Source organism: Hemibagrus wyckioides, linkage group LG04, assembly GCF_019097595.1.
Source record: "Hemibagrus wyckioides isolate EC202008001 linkage group LG04, SWU_Hwy_1.0, whole genome shotgun sequence".
NCBI classification, from domain to species: domain Eukaryota; kingdom Metazoa; phylum Chordata; class Actinopteri; order Siluriformes; family Bagridae; genus Hemibagrus; species Hemibagrus wyckioides.
In genome coordinates this window covers 1,796,199-1,814,226 of record NC_080713.1, presented here as the reverse complement: position 1 = coordinate 1,814,226, position 18,028 = coordinate 1,796,199, and the positions used below count along the sequence as shown (strand labels likewise).

Sequence of the window (18,028 nt, the reverse complement as noted above, 5' to 3'; positions counted from 1 at the left end):
ATGAAACCTGAGCGACACCTGAAGCCCTCACTGTAATGACAAGAACATTTCACAAAGGAGCCACGAGGTCATGTGGTCAGACCAGTAGCAGCTGAACATTAACATTAATCTTATAATAAAAATTCATTTAAAACACGTCTCTTTCCATTTCAGATGTGCTTTTATTTATTTATTTATTTATTTATTTATTTATTTATTTGTTTGTTTGTTTGTTTGTTTATTTGTTTATTTATTTGTAGTTTGAAATTCAGTTTCAGACACTTCTCAACTAAAAATGTTATACACTGTTAACATCTGTATTCATTTTATTTAAAATATCCATTAGAAATAACTTTACAATCAAATAAATAAATAAAAAATAAATAAGTAAATAAATAAATAAATAAATATATATTGCATAGCAAAAAATTGTTTTTAGAAAGTACCTCAAATACTAATTAAAAAAATGGTGACTCTTGTGTTTTAAAAATATATTTTAAAACATTCAAAAATAAAAATTTTATTAATAGCCATTAAAAATGATAAGATTTCTGTAAATAATATTTTATCTTAATAATTTTATTTTATTTTATTTTAGTATTTTAAATGATCTCTTATTAAAAATATGATTTGAAATATTTTCATTTCAAGCATGCTTTTATTTATTCATTTATTTATTTATTATTTAAATACCACATATCAATACAATTCTTAGAAAGTACTTCAAATGCTAATTTAAAAAATTACTTTAAAATTAAAAAAAAATTCAAAAGCTTTAAAATTAATAATGTATTTTAAAAGCCACAAAATAAATAAATAATAATTATTATTATTGTACTATTTTTATTAAAATATGATCTGAAATATTTTCATATGACTTTTAGATTTAGAGCGTTATTTATTTTTGTTCTCTTTTAGATTTAATCGGTTGAGATTTTGTTCTTTTTTGGAACAGAGCTGTGATTTATATTCTGAGGGACATTCTGCACTAAATCTCAGATCCGGATCAGGAAAAGGTCACTGACTGAGTAATGAGCGAAGCGGCAGCTCGGACTTTTACACACTCCGGGATGAAGGTTTGGGGGAAAGTCAAAACATCCCTGCGTTTCTGAAAACAAGAATTTACATGTGATGGAGGTGATGTGTTTAAAAAGTAAATAAATAAATAAATAAATTCTAAAACATTAACAAAACCTTTACATGTAAAAAAATATATATTAATAAAGACTACAAAAGATCATCCATCCTTATCTCAGGACATTTAATCTTATCCCCAAGCCCCGCCCCCTTTTGGAATTAGAGTTGTTTTTTTTGGGGGGGGGGGTATTGCAGAGATATTGCAAGAGAGATTGAAACAAGAAGAAGGAAAGAAAATAAATACAAAGAAAAAACTAATAAATACATTTTTTTATTTGAATTTTTTTTTTGTTATTTCTTCTTTGCTCGTATCTGAGTGCTTCTGTGTCCTACTCAATTCTTCACTTCTATATTATCGCTGCTGCATAAATTAGAACAGCTGAATCAGGTATTATATAAACAAATAAGTAAATAAATGAATAATTAAATAAATAAATAAACAAACAAACAATAAAATAGGTTAATTTGATATTAAATGTTTATTTTGAAGTCTAATTAATTAATAAATCAATAAATCAATAATAAATTGATTAATAAATAAAGGCGTTTTATGCAAAAGCAATGTCTTTTGTATTTTATTTATTTATTTATTTATTTAATGTTATTCATTTATTTATTAATCCATGAATAAATAAATCAATAAATAAATTAAATCAATAAATAAATTAATAAATCAGGGCTTGTTTTATGAAAATGTGATGTTTTTTGTATTTTATTTAATTTTATTTATTTATTTATTTATTTATTTATTTATTTATTTATTTATAAATAAATAAATAAATAAATAAATAAATAAATAAATAAACTAATAAGATAATAAATCACGGCTTGTTTCATGCAAATGCGATGTTTTTTTTAGGGTGAATTGGGGTGTCTCTTAGGCATATGAGGTGTAACTGAGGGGCGAGTGGGCGGAGCTTGTGTCCACACAGCTGAAGCTGATTGGTGAGTTTGGTTCTGAAGTTAAAGGTCTGTTCTCACCTGCAGGTTGCCCTTTATGCTGTCCAGCTCCTTGGAGGTTTTGGAGAGTTGGCGTAAGATCCCTGTTCTTTCTGTGAACGCCTCTTTCAGCTTCTTCTCCAGCACTTCATAGCTACAGAGGAAAAGAAAAGCAGAACCTTTTTAACTCTTTCATGAGTCTGTGTGGCTTCCAGGCTGCTGAGACGATTGGGCAGAGAACATCATGTAGAGAGGAAAGCTCACGACTCACAACTGGACCGGAATTCACCTCAATAATTAATTAATTAATTGACTGACTGACTGACTGACTGATTGATTTATTGATTGATTGATTAATTACAATCAATCAATCAATTGTACAAGCTGTGTGGAATCGACATGTACTCATTTTATAGTAAATATATATTTTGAAGTCTAATTTAATTATAAATTGAAAATAAAAAATTATCTGTATTAATTTACACATCATGTAAAAATTTAAATTGTATATGGAAATAATAAAAAATAAATAAATATATAATTAACAAGTGAAATAAATTCTAATATTCTGTACATTGTGGCAAATTAAACATAATTAATATGTAATATAATATAATAAAAAGGATTAGTATAAATACTCTTTCATTTATCATTTTATACCAGTTAAATGAAATTAACTTTAATTATAATTTTAAAAAAACAGGGTTTAATCAAAACACATTTGCATGATTACAAATGATTATATAAGTAATAAAATAAATAAAATCTTCTGTCTGCATGAATATTCTGGAATAATGTAAATATTATTCTTTTTTTAAAAAAACAACATTTAATAAATATTTTATTTAGACGAGCAGAATTATTGAAAATATTATTTTTTTATGCTGGAAAATATATCAGTGATATGTAGAAAAATGTTGTACGATGCAGCTGACACTGGAGACTCCTTCCATAAATAATGAATAATTATTATCAATAAGACTGTGAGTCTCTGTGAATGGGCGGTTGCTATAGAAACGGCGCGGGCGTGTTAATTTTTAATAAACTTTAAAAAGCTCTTCTGTCAGAAAAAAAAGCAAAAAGATGCAGAAAAAGCAGACTCTTGAGAGTTTTCTTTTAATATAATGAGAAAAGTTTTCCTTTATGCAGGACGTTTATTCACACAAAGGCAAAGACACACACATGGGATGCAAAAAGAAAGAAGAAAAAAAATAAAATAATGAAAGACAGAAAGCAGCCGGAAGTCCATGGGAGTGCCGGTCATCACACTGAGCTTTTCTCTCGTCTCTCCGCTGAATACAAATCACAAACACATGAAATCAGACCAGCGCTCGGCCGGCCTTGGGCTCCGCTGACCACGGGGTCGGCTTTGTCCTCGCCTGCTTTTCACTCCGCTCCTACATTTTATTCTGTAAATGTTCAATCAGGTTTAACTGAGATGTTGATATCTGCAGAATTCCTGCTAGGATTTGTGTTTAAACGAAGTGAAAAATTATTTATACATAAACTCTACAGCTTTACTGCTGCTTCAATTTATTATTATTATTATTATTATTATTATTATTATTATTATTAGCTTTGTGTTAATTAATACATTTATTTATCCATTTTTTAGTTAAACATTTATTTTTTCATATTTGTTACTTCCATCTACAGCTTTACTGCTGCTTCAATTTATTATTATTATTATTATTATTATTATTATTATTATTATTATTATTATTTTTATTATTATTATTATTATTAGCTTTGTGTTAATTAATACATTTATTTATCCATTTTTTAGTTAAACATTTATTTTTTCATATTTGTTACTTCCATTATCTCACTTTATTCTTTTCTTTTCTTTTCTTTTTTTGGAATTTGAATATAAATCATAAAATCTCATGATTTCATTCTCTTTTATAGATTTTATTTCATTTATAAAAGAGCTTTGCCTTGCTTTGGGGAAATGTGATAAATAAATAAATGTCCTTGGCCCCGCCCACAGCCAAATACACACCTACAAAACTTATAAAAGATAAAAGAAAATAATCCTAAATAAATAGATTTTTAAAAAAAAACTATTCATTAAAGCAAACATTTTATTTGAACAGAAAATCCTGGATAATATAATATAATATAATATAATATAATATAATATAATATAATATAATATAATATAATATAATATAATATAATATAATATAATATAATATAATATAATATAATATAATATAATAAATAAAAAAATGGATTGAGTGATTACAAATTAATGTCTACAAAAAAAATTACATTTCTTTATGCTGTACTAAAAATAGCAGGATAGCTAGAGAACATTGCATAACTGTTTTTAGTTAAATAAATAAATAAATTGCCAAACTTAGCTTCAAATAAATAGTTTTACCTCCCAGTTTTATTAATCAAGTGATTAATTCTGTATATTACAGCTTTATTACCATGTTATTACAGTAATAAGGTCCTTTAATGCGGTACAGTCTGTAAATACGGTGTGTGAAAGCACATTTAAACTGTGTTACTGGACTAAATAAAGTATTTTATTCCTCACTGCTGTTATATAAGGTGACGTGAAGACTGTGTTTATGAGTCTGAGACGGAAGACTGAGAGACAGAGAACGATTAAAATGCTAAAATATTCTCACTTTGTAGTCTCAGAGTATCAAATTATATACAGAATATCAAAGACATGTGAAAGGTCACTAATTAATGAGGCGTATTTGTAAGAATATTACTTAATTAGCATGTAGGTTTCATTCAAACTGATGTTTTTTTTCTACTTACTGCCAATAAACACCAGACAATCTTATTTCATTCTGATTCTTCTTCAATATCAAGTTTATTATCTGAACAAGATGGAAGATCTGTGGTAGACATTAGACGTTAGAGGTGACGTCATGTCATCTCTCACGTGACGGTAAAGACGAGAAACGTGGTTTAACGAGAGCTCTGCTATGTCAGAACGTCACGCTTGTTATTATTTCCTGTCAGAAACTAAATATATCAGAGTGTTGTGAAATAAATTCTGAGGTCTGTTTGTTCAGCACTTGTTTCTATGCTAACAGCTCGGAGAAGTACATGAAAAGAAATGTCCGTTTGTGGACATAGTGAAGTTTCCTGTTTCGTTTGTATGGAAGGAGTCTCCACTTTCAGTAGGACAGAGGACTTTGTGCTGATGTTTTTGAGGCCTGATGTTTCCTTTAAACACTCAGAAAAACAAACCGATAGCGGGTATGTTGCTGTAAAGTTTATTGCCAAAATAAACTTGGGACACCCCTCCAGATCATTGAGTTCAGGTGTTGTTTTTCAGGGGTTGGACTCGGCCCCTTAGTTCCAGTGAAAGGAACTCTTAATGCTTCAGCTTCATACCAAGACATTTTGGACAATTTCATGCTCTTTGTGGGAACAGTTTGGGGATGACCCCTTCCTGTTCCAACATGACTGCACACCAGTGACCAAAGCAAGGTCCATAAAGACATGGATGAGGGAGTTTGGTGTGGAGGAACTTGACTGGCCTGCACAGAGTCCTGACCTCAACCCCATAGAACACCTTTGGGATGAATTAGAGTGGAGACTGTGAGCCAGACCTTCTCGTCCAACATCAGTGTCTGACCTCACAAATGTGCTTCTAGAGGAACGGTCAAAAATTCCCATAAACACACTCCTAAACCTTGTGGAAAGCCTTCCCAGAAGAGTTGAAGCTGTTATAGCTGTAAAGGGCGGGACAACTCCATATTACACTCATGTGCATGGAAAGGCAGACGTCCCAAAACTTTTGGCAATATAGTGTATACATTTTTTTTTTATAGATATGGTTTTTGTTTGTGTATTTATCAGGTTGTTGTTTTGGTTGCTCAGTCATTAGCCCCTCCAACGTTTCACCCACTGTAGGAATTTTAAAAGTGTTTATTAAGGAACTAACCATGTCAGCAAGTTGCCCAAGACATTAACATCATCTCATCTTCATCATCAGGGATGAAGAACTAAAGCACCGAAGGCAAAAAACAACATTTTTGATGTAAATTGCGAGGTTTGTGTATAACAGGCCGTTCTCTGGATGCGTGGTGTGTGTTTTCAGCTCCTGCCTCCACAGCTGTGTGTTATGAGCGGAGCAGCGTGTGGTTGTGTTTATATCCAGCTCATGGTCCTCAGGACTGATGGGATTTCCAGCGGAGAATTGGCAGCTCGCTGACACGCAGTCACAGCTCCTCAGACGTAAACAAAATGTCTCACAGCTTACACTTAGGGATTATTTAATAATATAGCTGCTGTAGGTGTGTGATTTATTGTGAAAGGATTAAAGATTTGTGATAGAATCATGAACGTCAGTCCTCTGGGCCTTCGTGGAAAATAAAAAAACCTACTCACATTAATTTGCTCTAATTTGCATCATAAATATCTTCGCTGATTTGTTTTTTGTGACATTATACAGCGTGTCATAATGTAATATATCAAAAAATCAGACACAAATTATTTTAAACTGCGCAAATTAGGTTCGGGTTTAAACGAGTAAGCTGTTTTAATCCTCTGTGTAGCATTTAGTTAAAGAATAGAACACAACCCAGCTTCCTGCGAACACTATTTATCCATTTATAGCTACATTAAATACGGCAGGATGTCCATCACTCTCAGTACAGCAGCTTTAAACATTTACCAACAATTACATTGTTACTATAGAAACGATAACGCTACTATCGTTATGGGAAGAAAATCAATTACAGATTCTTAGCATCAATAGCAAGAATAGACCTTGATTAAAAAAAGATTAAAAAAAAAGACTATCTATTAAAAGGAAGGCATTAGCGCTCAGTGGGAGGGGAGTTTCATCTCCATTGCAGCCAGTTTGAGCCAATGATCTGTTCTTTCTTTCTTCTCAATGCTTCTCAATTATGTATTATTTTCCAGACTCTGGCTTTTCCGTAATTATGTATTGGAGAAAATTCCGGTAACTGCTGCTCAGTGCACAGTATTTTATATATATATATATATACACTATATTGCCAAAAGTATTCGCTCACCTGCCTTGACTTGCATATGAACTTAAGTGACATCCCATTCCTAATCCATAGGGTTCAATATGACGTCGGTCCACCCTTTGCAGCTATAACAGCTTCAACTCTTCTGGGAAGGCTGTCCACAAGGTTTAGGGAATGTTTATGGGAATTTTTACATTCATGGGTTTTACAAACCCAGACTCGTCCATCAGATTGCCAGATGGAGAAGCACGATTCGTCACTCCAGAGAACGCGTCTCCACTGCTCTAGAGCCCATGGCGGTGTGCTTTACACCACTGCATCCGACGCTTTGCATTGCACTTGGTGATGTATGGCTTGGATGCAGCTGCTCGGCCATGGAAACCCATTCCATGAAGCTCTCTGCGCACTGTTCTTCAGCTAATCTGAAGGCCACATGAAGTTTGGAGGTCTGTAGCGATTGACTCTGCAGAAAGTTGGCGACCTCTTCGCACTATGCGCCTCAGCATCCGCTGACCCCGCTCCGTCAGTTTACGTGGCCTACCACTTCGTGGCTGAGTTGCTGTCGTTCCCAAACACTTCCACGTTCTTATAATACAGCTGACAGTTGACTGTGGAATATTTAGGAGTGAGGAAATTTCACGACTGGATTTGTTGCACAGGTGGCATCCTATCACAGTTCCACGCTGGAATTCACTGAGCTCCTGAGAGCGACCCATTCTTTCACAAATGTTTGTAAAAACAGTCTGCATGCCTAGGTGCTTGATTTTATACACCTGTAGCCATGGAAGTGATTGGAACACCTGATTCTGATTATTTGGATGGGTGAGCGAATACTTTTGGCAATATAGTGTATGTATATATATTTGTTTTTCCTTTTTCCACAGCTAGGGAGCTACTCTGTCAAAAATAGACCCATAAATTGTTTGCTTGCTTTTTACCCACCGAGGAGGCGGATGTGTTTTGTCACCAGAGGTGTGGTGGAAAAAAATCCAATATGGATAGTTGTATTGGCGAGTTGGAGAAAGGTCACAAAACATACATTTGGAGTATGAGCTACAGCCTCGAGCTCGGTGTGCATCGGATAAACTATAGCAGGGGCGGTAAACAATGATCACCTTTGGGAAAGGGGAGGAAAACTATAGATATGAGAGCAATAAATATTTCTTCCTTTCTTTGTGGTTCTGCTAGAAAAATATATTTCTCAGTGGCTGGAATGATATTTTATATATAGTTTAACAGGAACAGATCTCTTTTATTAATGCAATTATCCAATCAGGAGCAGATTCATAATGAGATTCAGAACGTGGGGTAAAATAATGATCAAGATCTGGCAACCCGGATTGTCTCAACTCAAACTTCACAGGTTCCCACAGGCCAGGAAGAAGTCTGGAAGAATATTTTATTATCGTAGGTCCACCGGAGAGCGGAGAGAACCCTGCGAGATGCGAGTGCTCGGCTCGACTCGGGTGAATTCGTCTTACAGTGTGAAAGAAAACAGCATTAGTGCACAGTCAAGCATACTAACAGCACATCGACGTTCTCTCGCTATCCGGCATGCGGCTCTCTTATGTTCCTCTGCTAGCCATGGTTGCACAATGTAATTATCGCCCTGCGGCCGCGGGGGATTGGATTTGCCCTACCTCAAAGACACATGCATTTTTTATTGTTAAAGAAACCGTTCTGGATGCGGCTGGAGTCACAGGACGAAGCCAGTGGGACGCCATTTATCTTCCTCTGATATTATATTTATAAATATGCATGTAAGGGTAAGACATTTTAAAAAGGCTCAGTGCAACGTTTCTACCTGTCTCTTAGTGAGACAGACAATAAGACAACTCTACACACACACGCACACACAATAGTAATAATAATAATAATAATGTGTCAGAGATATTTCTAGTTATAATCCTATAGTTGCATATTTAAAGCATCCAATTTATTGCTCCCTAGGATGAACACGTCTTGCTCTATAGTAGTAGCTTGTTACTGTTAAACACGTAGATTCTTCTTTTCCTGTAGCTTCTTCTCTTTTCCGTTATTGCTTTGTGGAGGATAAATGGTCAGAGTTTCTCATTGGGGAGTGTGTGTGGAGTGACTTACTCATGGAGGAGTGTTTTACTGACTTGGGGATGTTCGAAGGCAGTGTATAACTCCTCTGTACACCGTCTGAATCAGTAACACCTTTTTATCTACCACCAACACTGTCACCATGGTACACAATCCTCAAATCAAACATCACCATAAACTCCATACACAGGATATCATCCTGATAGAAGCGGTCATGTTGGAACAGGAAGGGGTCATCCCCAAACTGTTCCCACAAAGTTGTGAGCATGAAATTGTCCAAAATGTCTTGGTATGAAGCTGAAGCATTAAGAGTTCCTTTCACTGGAACTAAGGGGCCGAGTCCAACCCCTGAAAAACCTGAACTCAATACTTTTGACAATATAAGTGCAGCTGTTTTCAATGGAAAATGAGGGAAAGAATTAACTTCAGGTAAATAAATAAATAATAAGAATTATAGCAGCTACATCACCCTCCAATCATGGAATTACCCAAATATCCCTGAACCTCTTTGTATGCAGGAGAAAAGGAAGTAAATACAGGCTTCAGAAACACAAATCCATCGCCGGCCAGCAGTGAGATCACAAATGCGCGGCTTAAAAGCTTCACAAATCACATGTGTTTGTTGCGACGCAATCAATCAGAGGAAAAATGATGTTGATATAGATTTAAAAATTACCCCAGCCTGTCCAAACGCAGCAGAGCGTGCCATGTTCTCCACACCAGCTAATAGCTTCCAACCCACAGCGCACATTTTAAAAGGCACACTTTTTGATTTACTGTGTTATAAATAATATATTATTTGCCTGTAAAAAAAAAAAGCTTGCGATGCAATTCCATGATCAATCCAATATCCTGATATCGCTGAGTAACGACGTTTTTTTTTGGATCTTAAAAGAAAACGTAATTAATGACAAGAGAGAAAACAAGAGCTTGTACTGTTTCACAAGTAAGAATTATTTATCCTGTCCATCTTGAAAGAGATCCCTAGAAAATAACTGCTGGATTTCTCCCGGACTCGGTTGGTCGGATTCTCGTGAACCCGGGTGGCAGTGATGGATTCATTCACAGACTCAGCATTGTAATTGTGTCACATGGATTCCCAGCATGAAGAGACAGGAGGGAACATTAAAAATCAATTCCTTTCCATTAGCCACAGATACCTGTATCGACTGGAGCCGGCCAGATAAAACATGAGAACGGACAGATCGAGTCGAGCGAAAGGACGACCTTTCGTGGCTCAAAAAGAAAAAAGAATCCCTGCAGAATTTTTTCATGACACCTAACCTCGGCCCGGGTGGTGTCCATCAGAGTCTGATGAGATGCTCTGTCAGATCTCCTTCAGTTCAGTTATCTAAAACACTAAAATAGATACAGAATCCGATTCATTGTAACAAACAAGAAAAATAAAAATCTCTGTAATTAATGTGAAAAGTCGTGTATTTTTGGCGACTCTGAGGCGATGAAATTCTGAAACCGAGAGTGCGCAGCAGGGAAGCTCGTGTCCTTCAACAGAGCCACTGAAGCGAATCCACTTTAAACTGGCTCACTGGTCTGACTGGGATTAGACGGCGGGGTGCGGCTCTTTCACACGTCACCGATCACGAGCCAGTTCATTCAGCCACAGTCAGAGGATTTTAATTTTACTTTATTTAGCTTTAGAAATGACGGCCACATATCAGCTTGACAAGAAGCCTTTTCTTTTCTCACATCATCATCATCATCATCATCTACTATAACCTAAAATTCCCACACAGTCTGTTTTATAATTACATGAAGATCTTATTGAGATCATCTCACATCATAATCTTAAAAACTGGACTCCAAGACAAACTGAATCCACTTCACTTCAAGAACTGTAATCCACATCATGCACACTAACCTCTCTAGTTCCTCTTTAGATCCTCTCTAGTTCCACTCAAGATCGTCTCTAGTTCCTTTATATTTCCTTTCTAGATCCTCTCTAGTTCCACTCAAGATCGTCTCTAGTTCCTTTATATTTCCTTTCTAGATCCTCTCTAGTTCCACTCTAGATCTTGAATAGATCCTCTCTACTTCCTCTTTAGTTCCTCTCTTGATCCTCTATAGTTCCTCTGTAGTTCCTCATCGAGGAGCACGTGTTATCTCTCACGGCTGTGTGTCTCTCTGTGTGTCATCATCTGCTACTTTACTCAAAGCCACTTAGAATTCACAGAGGGCTCCTTAGTGGCTTGGTATGAATATATTTGTTTACATGTGTATCAGGACCATCTGGGATCGTTTTACACGGCCACTGAGAATTAGAACAAAAGCTGAATAACAATTAGATCAATTTAAAAAACAATAACAACAAAAAAGAGCAGCTGGTGTGTGAACAACCGTCACTGCCTAACCCCACGATGTCAAGCAAATGAGGAGCATGTAAAAAACCTAGCCTAGTATCCCACAGAGTGTCCACCGTAGCCTTCATCACTGCTCCACTGACCTCTACAGGTTCAACACCTGATTGGCTGCTCCATTGATTAAATCTTGTAGAGTTTGTGTCTTTCTGATGTCATGATTTCTTCGCCACTATCCTTAGCCCTTTTTGCTAAATTTTCCAAAGTGCTGCTCAAGAAAATGGTCCACTTTTCTCAGCTGCTTCAAAATCTTGAAATAATCACCACAGTGAGAGCTTGACCACTACCTGCCTCTGCCTCAGAATCTGCCCTGATCTCACAACTAGCAAAAAACTCATGTTTTCATTCATCTTCAGTAATCTGAAGCATCATGCTGGTGAAGATGGTGATGGACGTTGGATGGGATATCATCTGTCCATCATAGAGCACCATCCAAACATTCACTTTCATCAGACTGAAGTTCGCCTGCCCCTAGATGAGCTGAAGGTTCTGAAGGTTCTGAATATGTTCTCCATTCCACATCAAGAGGGTCTACGTATGCCTGATCAAAGCAGATTCATGGATCCATTCTGAATCTCATCATTATCAGAGCTGGAATTATTGAAACTCTTGCTCTTGCTCTTCTCTCTCTCTCTCTCTCTCTATCTGTTTTTTTTTTTCTCATGCCATATCGATCCTATCCTTCTTCAAGTTTCCTCAGTCTTTCTGCACGGATCTCCTCACGCCTGGTTGACATCTCATCACAGATCTGAACCTGAATCCCAGTAAGACTGAGATGCTCTTTATTCCTGGAGCTGAATCTCCATGTGAAGATTCCTTAATCTCCCTGAGAACTTCCAGATCACACCATCTGACGAGCTTGGAATCGTAAACCAGCTCCAGTTCTCAGCTCTCAGGTTTCTCCTTTATCTGAAGAAGATCTGGTCAGTTCTCTGCACAGATGTGTCTTGTTTGTGAGTGTGTAAGTTGCTCTGAATAAAGGGAGAACTTCTCCTGAAATCCTCTGAAATCAGCGTGAGACCGAATATCATCTCCTTGAGTATAACGATCAGAAGATTTCCACTGGGTTCACACGCTCATTTCCAGCACCACAGGGATTATCAATCATACAGAGCACAAACTTCACAACCTGAGAACTTAACTGCTTCAAAGCTTGCTTAATAGACCGAAGAGTTATGATAATCAGAAGGAAGTGCTACGGAACGTCATTAATTCCATGAGCAAGCTAAGCAGCATGAATGACTAGCGCGAACGTCGGGTTAGTTTTCACGCAAACGAATTAATTTGCAGAGAAAGACGACACACCAAGCCTGAAACCTCTTCTAAACATCTCATCTCTCTTTTTTTTCTCTATTCATTGCAATATTTTTCCTTTTTATGATATCAGAGCTATAAATTCTCCTTTCATCGACTCAAACATCCGTCACTGAGCATTAAATCACCAAGAAACTTTATATCACTGAGTGAAGATTTGTGTATGGTTGTATGTTCAACAAAAAAAAAGTGTCATTAATCTTCTTTTTCTTCTCATCTCATCTTTTTATTTTAGTACACAGCGATAATATGATAAAGATTAGTTATGTGTAGGTTATAAAATAGAGGTAATGCAAATACTTAGCATGATATCCTCAACCTACAGTGAAGAAGATTACAGATGTAATCGAGGATTGATTATAAGTAAAAGAACTGATCATATTGTACAGAATAGTGTCCTAAGAAGGTGTTATAACATGTTATGAGTTTATTAGACAGTTATAGAAAGTGTCTGAACTTGAATAATGACATGAACTCATATACACCATATTGCCAAAAGTTTTGGGACATCTGTCTTTCCATGCACATGAATGTAATATGGAGTTGTCCCGCCCTTTACAGCTATAACAGCTTCAACTCTTCTGGGAAGGCTTTCCACAAGGTTTAGGAGTGTGTTTATGGGAATTTTTGACCGTTCCTCTAGAAGCACATTTGTGAGGTCAGGCACTGACATTGGACGAGAAGGTCTGGCTCACAGTCTCCACTCTAATTCATCCCAAAGGTGTTCTATGGGGTTGAGGTCAGGAAAAACAACACCTGAATTCTGGAGGGGTGTCCCAACACTTTTGGCTATGTAATGTATTTGATGTTATGCAAATGATCTGAGATGAAATAATAATAATAATAATAATAATAATGTCAGTCAAGTTCCTCCACACCAAACTCACTCATCCATGTCTTTATGGACCTTGCTTTGGTCACTGGTGTGCAGTCATGTTGGAACAGGAAGGGGTCATCCCCAAACTGTTCCCACAAAGAGCATGAAATTGTCCAAAATGTCTTGGTATGAAGCTGAAGCATTAAGAGTTCCTTTCACTGGAACTAAGGGACCGAGCCCAACCCCTGAAAAACAACACCGGAACTCAATGATCTGGAGGGGTGTCCCAATACTTTTGGCAGTACAGTGTTATAACATCTGGAGCAGAGGAAACTGTACACATTTTTTCTTTTTACTGAAGGTTTTTTTTTCCAGCTGCAGAAACAAGAAGCCCAAAGAAACAATCAGCGTCCACTTACAGCCTCACAAACCAGACGCCAGAGTTCACATGTCGAAAAAATAAGATCTCCCCGGATAATCCCGAGGCGTCTCGGCGTGGAGACTCTTCTGTCAAATTGGACATCGAGCGAAGGTAATGTTAAAACCTCAGCAGCTGGCGAGGGGCCGCTGGATGTTCTCGTCCCCGCGCTGGGGAATTACTTCTGTCACTTTATGTATGATTGGGTTGGCCTTTTAAAAGATGGGGTGATTCCTATCAAGTTGCCATTTGGGGAAAGTAATTTAAAAGGACCCAGGTGAGAACCTCGCTGCCTTTCACATCACCGTGAATCTGGAGTTTTTTTCCAGCTCCAAAGTAATTACTGAGACATCGTTCCTGCGGGTCCTGAAGCCTTGTGGGTCAGCGCGCGGCGTCCGGCTCGTAAACGATTCGTTTAAGGCTGTTTTACTGAAATGATGTTAAGGTACTCATTACTGTTGATTTTATTATTTTATTTTACATGAAAATTCTCTAAACGTTTCTGACTCGCGTTTCTACACAAAGGCTAATCACTTTATATTGTAAATCACAATACATATTGTCAGGTCTCAGAGTTGTACATCATTTCATTTTATTTCATTTCATTTACATTTCATTGCACACGTTCTTTTTCTTTTTTCGGCGCTAAGTGTCCTGTGTTTTTGTGTTGTCTTTTTTGTACTTCTTGTTTCTGCACTGTCTTGTCGTTGCTCTGTTTGCACCTAGCTGCACACTTTCTGTGTCTTGGACAAACTCCAGTCCTAGCTCTGTGTTGTTGTTTGTGTTTGATCTTTATGTTGTATGTTTCTGTAGCACCAGGTCCTGGAGAAACGTTTCATTTCACTCTGTACTGCATCAGATACATGTGGGGGAAGTGACAATAAAGCTTCTTGAATATAATACTTAAAAAAGTATAGTTTTTACTTATTTATTAATATATATTTATTAATACATTAATATAAAGTATATATATTAATATATTTAATATCACTATTATAATTACTGTGTTTGTTAAAATGATATAAATGTATTTTGACATGAAATATTTATGAATGGCTTTAAAACATTGCAAATATTTTTCAGTATGTTTTTTGAAAGTTTTTACCCCATTTTACTTTCGCGTGATTAAAGAATTTACTCAATTTCTGTCTCTCTCTTATAAACACAAACACACACACACTCTAAAACCCAGTAATAACCAGACTCAGGATGTGTGACATATCTTCTCATGTTCCTCTACTGATGTTCCAGACCTTTGTTTCCATGCTGTGGTATATCATGGTGTTTTCTCTTCTCCTGATCTTCTCACCAAGCTCTTATATATATATATATATTTCTTTTTTTTTTTAAATACAGCATTTCTGTAGCCGTCTCTGCCCCCTGACTCTGCAATGCTGGGTTTTTTTAATAAAGGGTGCCATTAATTCTGGCCTTGACGTAACATTAAGGCATTCATCTCTCAACATAAGAAAGTAGATCACCCAGATATGATCTGATACAGTTTTTTATACGATTTAACTACCTGATCTCATGTATAATTCATAAGCAGGGCAGAGAGACGGCACTTGGCTCCACTGAAGCGGAGAAGAAACCTGCTGTTCACTTCAGACCCTGAAAACAGGAAGACTCTCAACTGCCCCGGCTTCGGGTCAATAAAAGTGCCGTCAACTGACCCGAGTCCCGGCGGTACGCTTCACCTAAGCGACGCTAATCATCCTGCTTCATTGGCAATCTGTGTAGCATTAATTTTCATTTGTTTTCAGATACTGAAAGAGGAAATGTTACTCAACTGACTGAATTTGAGCTTCGATCACCAGCAAAGAAATTCAATCTGTAAGATGTTAGGATTTCAATTTCAATAGAGAAATATAACGAATTTAATTAAACGTTTTAAAACACTGTCTGTATTACGTATGGCTTCATGTCTATATCTATATCACTGTCATCTCAATTTAAAGAGAAATACTCAATCCTTCATACTTAGTTATTAATGTCAAATATTTTACACTTGACATCCAAAAATAAGTGTTATTTCATTCTCCAGTCCGTATTTTCTATCCCTCAGTTTCCGCATTTAAAATTTAAAGTCTGTATTTAAAGCCAGGAGACCAAACTGACCGTCCCTTTGATCTTATCTTGTCTAGCTTGTCGCATTTTTGCAAATTTAACTCCAGCAGTGTTTTGGTACTACAGACTTATTCACACTACAGATGCACTCTGTTGCCAAAAGTTTTGGGACGTCTGCCTTTACCTGCACATGAATGTAATATGGAGTTGTCCCGCCCTTTACAGCTAGAACAGCTTCAACTCTTCTGGGAAGGCTTTCCACAAGGTTTAGGAGTGTGTTTATGGGAATTTTTGACCATTTCTCTTCTCAGTCTCCACTCTAATTCATCCCAAAGGTGTTCTATGGGGTTGAGTTCAGGAAAAACAACACCTGAATTCTGGAGGGGTGTCCCAACACTTTTGGCTGTCATGTATTTGATGTTATACAAATGACCTGAGATGAAATAATAATAATAATAATAATAATAATAATGTCAGCGTAGCTCTTTTATAGCGGTCAATCCTGTAAAGCAATTTAAGCGCACTGCTTCCTGTGGATTGATCCTCCCACAGTTAAAGATTAGAATAAATATCCCAGCCGTTATTTTTCTCTCAAGCTGAGAGGGAAAAAAGAAATGCCAGGATAAATCCGATGGCCGAATAAGTCCATAACAGCAAGGTTAATAGCAAATCACTTTGAGGGATCGATCTTTACAGATGTCGGGCTGGCTGAGACAGAGGAGCGCGAGGGAGAGATGGATGTAATTGAAGCGGATCTTCAGCAAACACACGGTGAAGACGCTCTGAGCTTCAGAGGAGAGACGGAGAGACAGACTGCAGCAGACTGAAGGAATCGTAGTGTGGATATATCACACTGCGGCGCTGATCGCTGCTGGATACTGATTGGTCAGGAGATGTTGATTAATTCTCTGTAGCAGCTGCCCTGAGAATGACCGAGCTCTTTATAATACTGTATCGTTTCCATAGCAACAGATCATTCACAGGGACGTCTACAAGGACGGATTAAAGTAAACATTTATTAAACGCTTATGGAAGGAGTCTCCAGCGTCAGCTGTCTTCTGGACAGAGTTCTAACAAAAAATCAGGAACTGTAAGGAACCTGGCTCGTGGACATCCCAAAACATGTAAATAGAAATGGATATAAACTCTTAATTCTTTAATAACTACACCATTTTAATTGGTAAATGGATACGGTTTAAATAGAAATAAAATGAAATATAACCCAAACGTCTGAAATATAAACTATTTTTCTGTAAATATTTTCTTCACAGATCTGTTCAGTCCATGGCAGAGTTTCACCTCATGGCAGGTTTTTCTGGAGCATCACTGATCCACTGTTTTATAAACTAGTTTATCTCCTGGAGGTGCTGATAACCCTGCAGCATGTGAGGAGAAACACTGTGTGGAACTGACCGTGTGTGTGTGTGTGTGGAACTGACCGTGTGTGTGTGTGTGTGTGTGTGTGTGGAACTGACCGTGTGTGTGTGTGTGTGTGTGTGGAACTGACCGTGTGTGTGTGTGTGTGTGTGTGGAACTGACCGTGTGTGTGTGTGTGTGTGTGGAACTGACCGTGTGTGTGTGTGTGTGTGGAACTGACCGTGTGTGTGTGTGTGTGTGTGTGTGTGTGTGTGGAACTGACCGTGTGTGTGTGTGTGTGGAACTGACCGTGTGTGTGTGTGTGTGTGTGTGTGTGTGTGTGTGTGTGTGTGGAACTGACCGTGTGTGTGTGTGTGTGTGGAACTGACCGTGTGTGTGTGTGTGTGTGGAACTGACCGTGTGTGTGTGTGTGTGGAACTGACCGTGTGTGTGTGTGTGTGTGTGGAACTGACCGTGTGTGTGTGTGTGTGTGGAACTGACCGTGTGTGTGTGTGTGTGTGGAACTGACCGTGTGTGTGTGTGTGTGTGGAACTGACCGTGTGTGTGGAACTGACCATGTGTGTGT

At 37.0% G+C, this 18,028-nt stretch overlaps 1 protein-coding gene across 1 annotated transcript in view; it reads right to left on the bottom strand.

Annotated features, from left to right (window-relative positions):
* luzp2 (leucine zipper protein 2) overlaps positions 1-18,028 on the bottom strand; it is a 97,917-nt gene that overhangs the window by 38,832 nt on the left and 41,057 nt on the right. The window contains exon 2 of the mRNA XM_058387761.1: positions 2,098-2,209. Within this exon, the coding sequence (XP_058243744.1) occupies positions 2,098-2,209 (112 nt within the window). The remainder of the gene's footprint in view (positions 1-2,097; positions 2,210-18,028) is intronic.